This window comes from Meleagris gallopavo, chromosome 5 (assembly GCF_000146605.3).
Source record: "Meleagris gallopavo isolate NT-WF06-2002-E0010 breed Aviagen turkey brand Nicholas breeding stock chromosome 5, Turkey_5.1, whole genome shotgun sequence".
Classification (NCBI taxonomy): Eukaryota; Metazoa; Chordata; class Aves; order Galliformes; family Phasianidae; genus Meleagris; species Meleagris gallopavo.
Genome location: NC_015015.2, coordinates 11,403,899 through 11,412,264, shown reverse-complemented (window position 1 = coordinate 11,412,264; position 8,366 = coordinate 11,403,899). Strand labels below are relative to the sequence as shown.

Below are 8,366 nucleotides of genomic sequence, written 5' to 3'. Positions count from 1 at the left end.
ACTTAAACAAGGGCAGCAGCGGAAGCATCTTTCCTCAATCTATGAGAGTTTTTCATGCCGTACGCAAGCCATGTATTAATCAGCAATATCACGTAGCCCCAGTTGCTCAATTTACTAATATTTATCTGACTAAGACTCCTTTTTCCAAAGCAGCTTGAACATGTTTCATCCCACTGACTCAGTGTGTTGCCGCTGTGTGCTGTAAACTGCTGCACACAGTCATGAAAGCATCGCGAGGGGCCAGGGGCAGAAGGAGTCATCTCCAGGAAGCCGGTCCTTCACCAGGCTCCCAGTGCTGCAGCCATACAAGGGCAGGAGCACTGAACCCACACGGGCACGTTGGATCAGTACAGCAGTTACAGATGTGTGGGTGTGTTTGCTTCTGCCCAGAAGTTGTCTCCCCATCTGTGACACACTGGGTAACTAGTGATAGGATGAGGGGTCATGGCCTCAAGTTGCATCGGGGGAGATTCAGGTTGGATATTAAGGAAAGTTTCATCTCAAAAAGAGTGGTGAGGCACTGGCGCAGCTGCCCAAAGGTGGAGTCACCGTCCCTGGAGCTGTTCAAGAAGCATGGAGATGTGGCACTGAGGGACGTGGCTCAGTGGGCATGGTGGGGATGGGCTGGGGGTTGGACTTGATGTTCTTAGTGGTCTTTTCCAACCTTAATGACTGTATGATTCTGTGACCCTGTGTCGAGCACATTATGCTGGTGTTTAGTCTGAGTACAAAAGCAACTAATGATAAAAAAGAGGCTCACATTTCCTGGTCTCTTGAGCACTGGTCATATTGCATGGGTCCCAACACACAGTGCTCATATTCGTGGGTCTTATCCCATGTGGGGCCTGATTACTTTCAGGTATTAACCTGTGCCATTAGGTTAGCACACAGCCCTGGCTGCCGTGGGACGGACTGTGAGCCAGTGCTTCTCCTTCAATGAGAGCCAAAATGGTTGAGGATGAGGGAACACTGGTGGCTTGCCCTGAAATACACCACGTTTACTGGAGTGCTCCGGACATTTGGTCAGCCAGTGAGCCCAGGAGATGCTTTGGGCTACATTTCATGATTTTAACGAGATGGGACATTCCCAAACCCCATCCTGGTAGCGTAAATATTTGGGCAATCTTTATTTTGCAGCAACGGTAATAAATGTTGGAGACCTCAGCCCTGATTGATGTCGATGTGCTCTCTGCACATGAAGTCTGTGGTGGTCCCACATGGCGCCAGTAGGCTGCAGCTTCCTATCTTGCTGCCAGCTCACCTTTTTTTACCCCACTGTGCTGCAGCGATAGTATTTACTGGAGACCACAAAGAGCCGGGCCTTCCAGCAATACAGTGAATTGTAGGTCACTGCTCCAAGCACCCTGCCTCTTTTCTGCAGCCAGTAGGGTGGCTTTGAGTCATCTTTGCCTTTTTTATCTGTGTGTAGAGATGCTTCTTGTAGGAGATCCTATGGGTGGCATTGGCCAACAGCTGTGACTGTCATTGGCTCTCTCAAGGCCATCCTCTGGCCATGATTTGGAAGGAGAGGTGTTAGGCTAACTGAGCTGCACATCAGTGCTTCTGTATACGTGAGCATATAAGCTGGGAGGAAAAGGACATCCTGTCAGAGATGAGACAATTTGTTCTGTATTACAAGTTTATTCTCTGGTATAGAGACAACTGCAAAAATGCCAAGCTCAATCACAGAATCACAGAATCACAGAATCACAGAATCACAGAATGGCAACGATTGGAAGGGACCTCAAAGATCATGAGTGTCCAACCCCCTGCCACATGTAGGGCCACCAACCTCCCCATTTAATACTAGGCCAGGCTGCCCAGGGCCCCATCCAATCTGGCCTTGAACACCTCTAAGGACGGGGCAGTGGCCAAGCAAAGGTGCTGAAACAACTCCAAGTGTGTCCTGTTTCCTCGCAGGTCCCTGCTGTGTCACCCACAGCCCCCACCAACACGCTGAGGTCATATGGACATGACAAACATGACTGCAAACCTCACGGCGGAGATGAGGAAGGGTGAGACGTGCTCCTGGGGCCGTTCAGCATGGCCAGCATTGACAGCTGTGTGCGAGTGGAACGTTCTCACCGCCACCATACGTCACATCCCAGTGCAGTGTGTGCCCCAAGTCCCCTCCCAGCTGTCCCACTCAAGGGCTGAGCTTCTGTGCTCAGTGCATCATCCTGGCCGTGCTTTTCGCTTTGCTCCGTTTTTTTGGCTTATTTCTTTATTTTTTTAATCAGCAATGAGTAAACTTTAGGGGTAAACACTGAGATCAGTTGCCAGATCGCCTAACCAAAACATCAGCAAAAGCGAGGCGGGGGGAGGATGGTGAGGTGATGTAACTGCCAAGATTTGGGTTATTTCCCATCTCCAGCCTGGATGAGGATTGAGCCCAAACCAAACTCTCAAGCACATTGCTGCCAGCTATTTCTATTTCTCATATATATATATTTACATATGCTCACCATGCATCAGCTTTAGTATTTAGTATTTAGATTTTATGGAATCACAGAATGGCTTGGGTTGGTAGGGACCTTAAAGCCCACCCAGTTCCAACCCCCTGCCATGAGCAGGGCTGTCCCCTACCAGATCAGGCTGCACCATCCAACCTGGCCTTCAGCACCTCCAGGGCAGGGGCACCAACAGCTTCTCTGAGCAACTTGAACCATGGGAGAAAAAGGAGTATCAATGATACGTACTTTCCCTGACTTTGTTTGACTTTCCCAAAGCTCACCTGCCCCAGCTGTGTAGCCTGCTGGCTTCCCACCGCCCCAGCTAATAGCTCCTGATGGAGCTACCTTGTGAAAGCTGGATCTGTCTTTTCTCTTCCTGTCGGTTACTCAGATCCTCTCATGTTTGAACACCCGGCTCCACCTTGACAAATATTTGCAGGAGGTAGCTCAGGGCATGTCACAGCACCGGGTCTGGGGCTGTGCTGGGGTGGGCTCAATGCTGGCGGCTGCAAAAAGCAGTGGTGAGTTGTGATTACAGCACTGTGCTCTACACGGCCCTCATTTCATGCAGCTGTGTCATGGGTGGGAAACTGTAGCCTGGGTGGGGTGGATGGGATGGGATCACCTGGTCCAGAAAGTGACAACTTAGACCAGCTTTAAACACACAAAATGTGCAATGGCCTAAAAAACTCTTAATACTGATCCTCTGAGTGCTCCAACTTACTGCCAAACGATATTAAAAGCCTAGCCATTAACCCCCAATTACCAGCTTCCTTTAAAAGAGGTTTCCTTTAGGGCAGCACTCACAGAGTAGAACTGAGCTAGCATTACCCACCCTGCAGTGGGTTTAATCCAAGCTTTTCCAGAGCCGCTGTAACCAGAGGGGGTTCCTGCAGTAGGAATAAAATGCTTGCAAATCCCTCGGCTTTAATATTCAACAATTAATTGAATTGTTATGGTTATTAATTATGTTGCTGGCATTATTAAGTCACCGTTTTTATTATTATTGAAGGTTGTAAGTACTGAGCTCCTATTCAGATCAGAGAGTAATACCAACACGCCGGCCCCACTGGCTGCCGAGCCTCGGAGCTGGGAAGGAAAGTCCGGGTGGAGAAAAAGGAGTTAAGGCTCTTGGCAGGCATCGGGATGACTCAGGCATTCCTTCAGCTTTAATGGGGCAAGAGTCAAAGTCACAGAACTGGACGGATTTCCCATAATTGGACAACCTTCGCCAGAAACGAACACTCAGGCTTGCATCAGCAGTGGCGAAGGCTGCGGCAGGGTGCGGGTGGCCATGTGGGACACGGGGCTGAAGTGTCGTGGCTCTTGATGCAAGTACCAGCATAGGTAGAACAGTTTGTTCTGGGCATGGACTGAGCCTGGGCACCCCTCCACAAATATGTGTGTTTGTTTGTCCTGCTTAGAGGTAGCCAGAAAGGAGTAAATGAGAGAGCAAACCATTCGTTTGTCAGAAATAATGCCAAACGAGGCTGAAGCTCCTGACACTAACACCACCAGCCCAGGGCAGCAGGCTTCACAGCCAAAGTCTCAAGACCCTGAGCAGAGTTGCTCAGAGGCAGGAGGAGAAGTGCCTGCTTTCAGTGTGCCCATCTCCTTCCTACCCCCTTTCTTCCCCCCTGCCACTGCCAGAATGGCTCAGTCCCTAATCCTGGCCTTCCCTTCTTGACGAGCATCATCTCCCATACATGATGATAGCCACAGGTGCTTGGTGGAGCTCTGCCATCCAGGATTCATTTAACCACCCATCAATTAGCACCATGCGGCTCATGCTTTGTCAATGCCAAGAAAAACTGGTGTTCCACAGGCCTGTAGCTAGACAGGTTGGTCCCAGCACGGTGTCCCTGGCACTGGGTGTTAGGGTCTGGCCATCCCGTGAGCACATTTCTTTGCAGAGTGACAAGCCCTCAGCCCAGCCCTGCCTGCACACCCGTAGCTGATAAGAGAAGGAACCTGTCCCTTATCTGTGGTGACTCAGCTGCTTCTCCTTCACTCACCCTCCAGAGGCTTGGAAGGGTCACAGTTACTGCCAGAAATCCCCTTTTTTTCAGGGACTTCAATCTTTACTTGCCACTTATTTCCACTCACTGCTTCTCCTTCCTCCAGGACTTTTTGCTACAGCCCCCACGTAGCCTCCTCAATTGGCAATTATGTCACAATTATTCAGGAAAAGGTAATTCTCTCCAGCAGATCCCTACACTGGATGTTTTGTTGCCATGGAGGAGAAACGCCTTCCCACGCAATGTGTGCCCACTGAGTCACTGCAGCCACACCATAGTGGCACCACCGAGGGAGAGGTTGTTTTATCCCAAGAAAAGGTCCCTTTATTTAGCAGCACCTTCACCCTCAACATGACTTCCAGAGCTGGGAGCACTCCTAGGCCATGTCTTCTCCCAGAAACACTTTATTTTTGTGAACACACTCAGAGGGCACCACCGCAGGAGCTTGGGATCTATCACATCATTGTGACAGCCACAAGGGGTGAGAACATTGGGTATTCCAAGAGGGGCACCAGGATGAGGATGCAGGTGGCTGTTTCCTTGGATGGCGCCCAGGAGATCGGCAAGCTGTGGGCTACAGGATGCCAAATCCATTGGCCCATCCACCATAGCAAATTGAGGGTGAGCACTGAGGCTGCAATCAATAGGAAATGGGGGTGAGGGGCTGATGAGCTTTGTGGGAGGCAGTGACACGCGGAGAGGAAAGCCAGAGAGCTTTTATCTGCCCCACCCCTCTGAGGGTGGAGGCTGCTGGATCTGGCCCAGCTCTCGTACGTTGCTTCCGTTCAGGCTTAAGTTTAAAAAAAAAGAGCAGGTTTCACTTCTTGGCTCAAGGAAGCACTCTGGCCCATCGGGCACGAAGCTGGGCAAGCAGCATGGTGTGACTCAGCCCTCCCAAGTGCAGCCTGTGATGTGGCCCAGCTATATTTGCCAAGCAACTGAATCAATCATTGCACAGAAAGTGCAGAGAGACCTTGGACCTTGCTTCCGTTCCTTTTTACTTTACTCGCTTTCCCTCCTCCCATTTTATTTTTCACTTTTCCATGCATGACCATCCCCAGCTCCATGTTGGGGAGCCACCAGCCTGGAAATCACCTGTAGAGAGAGTATGTGCAAGAAAAACCCCAAAATCAAGGCAGGGGCTACGCTTGGCCATGGGTTAGTTGTGCTGCTGCTAGAGGCAGCTCCAGTCGCAGGAAGAAGAAGAAGAGACCTGGGTTGCAAGGCCCGGGGAGAGAGGGCTGCAGGGCTCAGGGCTGCAGGAGGCCATAAGGCCTTCACGCCTCTCGTCGGGGCACAAGACCTCTGATAGCATGGTGTGGGGCAGAGAGAGATGCGTAGGCAACATGGGAGCCTGTTGCTGCGGGCCTGCAGCTCCTCCCCTAGCAGCAGCCGGCCCGCGTTTCACCCAGATGTTTCTGGGCTGTGCCGTGTGTGGGGAGGCATCGGTTTGGCTCTGCAGGGATTTTTGGTTGGTTTTTTTTTTTCCCCCTTCAGCCGTTCGCTGCCCCTTTGATGTTCTGCCTCCGACACCACAGCTCGCCTGGGGCAACAGGGCTGGATCCGAAAGCCCCGGTGGTGTGTCCAGAGGCAGCCAGCTCCCATCCGCTCCCCCGCGCCCCCTGAGCAGGGCTGGGTGGAGCCCCCCAACACCCACTGCGCTCCCTGGCATCGCCGCGGGGCCACGCTCGCAGGCGGCCGGCCCCCTCCCCACCCCACCGCCCCCTTTAATTAAAAATTGAAATCACATAATTACCTCTTCATTAAAGCCAATTAAAGCTGGCTGACGAGGGAGGTAGGCGGCACATTTTGCAACTGGCTGCAGAGATGAGACAGTGCGCAGCGCAATTACGGCGTCTGTTTGCTTCTCCTCAACCCCACGGCTTCAATGGGGCTCGCTTTGAAAGCACCTCTGGGTGGTCGAGGAGAAAGGCCGGGCGGCCTCACCTCCTCATCATTATCTATGTGCCCCTCCTGTCCCTGCAGATGCAGGAGGGATGCTCCAAAGCCGTGGCCAGCAAAGCCCAAGCAGCGATCCCCACCCTGCTCAGTATTAGGAATGGCACCATCCGGCTCAGTCCCCAGAGAAGTGGGGCACATCTGCAGAGGGGCCTCCTCCAGAACCAACAGCAGGAGGTGACACAGTGCCCCAGCCCTGTTCCCTGCCTCCATCACCCCTTTTGCTTGGGCAGGAGCTCCCATTCATCCCGCAGCCCCAACACTTCACAGCCCACCGTGCTCCGCCAATCTTGCAGCTGTAGATGCAGCCAAAACCCTAGCACCATGCTTTGCCCTCCTACTGCCAGCTGTGAAATGCCTGAGAAAGCAGCCCTCGTTCACACTTCGTTACACACACTGCACTTGTCTACATTTTGACCTGAAGTGTGCTTATTAACCTTTTTTGTGTGTGTGTATGATAATAGTCCAGCATCCTTTGTAGGCGATCTTTCTTTCAAAGATCTCCTTTTTGATCTTTTCATAGGCTAAGCAACAATTCATCCTATATAAATCTGGGATTGAAAGGACGTAATTTGTTTTTCCTTGCTTTTTTGAAGCGGTGAGAGATGAAACGACTCAAGGGAATGTCAGCAGTGGTTATATCTTAATTGGTTTTTCTCTGCATCAAAATGCCTTGAACTATTCACTCGTGCACAGCAGTGCCGTGCGACCTTTCTGCCTCTCCCGACATGTTGTAGCCCATCTCCCACTTGAGGTGTTTTCACTGTTCGTGGCACTGACACTAATTCTGCACCCACCCCTCCTCTTTCTGTCCAGGCATATCAAAGACTTTCAAATGTGCCTTAAGCCAGGAGCGTGAAAAGGAAGAAGGAAGACTATATAATTGGGTGAAATTAAGAAAAAAAGGAGAGGGAGGGGAGAACATCTTGCAGCCTTTCCTTCAGCCCACATGCTGGTTTTCCCCGACGCAGTGGCTGCACGCTGGTGGATGGGTGCACGTGGCCAACTTGTGCTCCTGCTCTCCTGACCTCAGGATTTTGCCTGCAAGTGTGAACTTCCCTCTGTTGGCCAATAAGGCCGAAACACAGGAGTTTCTCTTTTCCCCCTAAAAGTTGGGCAAGTGTGCAACAGCTGCATTCTGGAGAATCATAGGATTGTTTGAGTTGGAAGGGATCCTTAAGGGCCATCTGGTCCAATTCCCTGCAATGAGGAGTGACACCTACACTAGGTCAGTTGCTCAGAGCCCCATCCTGCCTGACTTCGGATGTCTCCAGGGATGGGGCATCCACCACCTCCCTGGGCAACCTGTGCCTTTGCCTCATCTCCCTTACTGCTAAAGACTTCTTTTTGCTTTGTAGGATGGTCATTCAACAGCTCACAAGGAATAGAGACCAATGGTCCTTTCCAGCGTCGTGCCATTCTGTTTAGTTTCTGCCCCACGCAAATGCAAAATATTATCACACATATTATTTTCCTTTGGGTCATGTTGCATAATGAGCACATTCCTTTCCATCCCGCTTCCCTTTCAGCCCTTTAAGCTCTGGTATCGGCAATGCTCAACCCGTGGGTGCTGGGGGCAGAGAAGGGGTGAGCAGCAGGTGGACAGCATTGCTGCAGACCACCCCTTTCAGAGGGAAAAACTCGCTGTCGGGATTTGGGCTTTTTGCAGGGTGATAGCAGGAAGGTTGGTGTGAGCTGGCAATGGGAGCCAGCGCTCACCAGGTTTCATTCACCTGGGTCGGTGTCTGGATTCCCACGGTAAAACCCGGCGGGTAATGAGGCTTGTGCAAGAGCGGGGCGGCTGGGTGGAGCAGCTCGCTTGTGTAAGGGCGAGGTGAACAGGCAGAGAAGGGACCGGTCTGCAGGCAACGCTGGCACTTGGCGAACAGCTCAGCCTTCATTCACAGGATGCTTCATTAACAGCGCACAGCCTTGG

The 8,366-nt window shown here is 51.7% G+C and overlaps 1 protein-coding gene across 2 annotated transcripts; it reads left to right on the top strand.

Annotated features, from left to right (window-relative positions):
• Positions 1-4,398: 4,398 nt before the first annotated feature.
• LOC109367679 lies at positions 4,399-7,233 on the top strand. 2 transcript variants are annotated; one of them, XM_019615386.2, is made up of 2 exons: positions 4,399-5,092; positions 6,458-7,233. In XM_019615386.2, exons 1-2 carry the CDS (start codon positions 4,688-4,690, stop codon positions 6,845-6,847), a joined length of 795 nt encoding a protein of 264 aa, XP_019470931.1. In that variant the 5' UTR covers positions 4,399-4,687; the 3' UTR covers positions 6,848-7,233. The 2 variants fall into 2 exon arrangements, with proteins under 2 accessions (XP_019470931.1, XP_019470932.1); XM_019615387.1 differs by lacking the exon at positions 6,458-7,233 and adding an exon at positions 5,969-6,450 and having other exon boundaries at positions 4,404-5,092.
• The last annotated feature ends 1,133 nt before the right edge of the window (positions 7,234-8,366 follow it).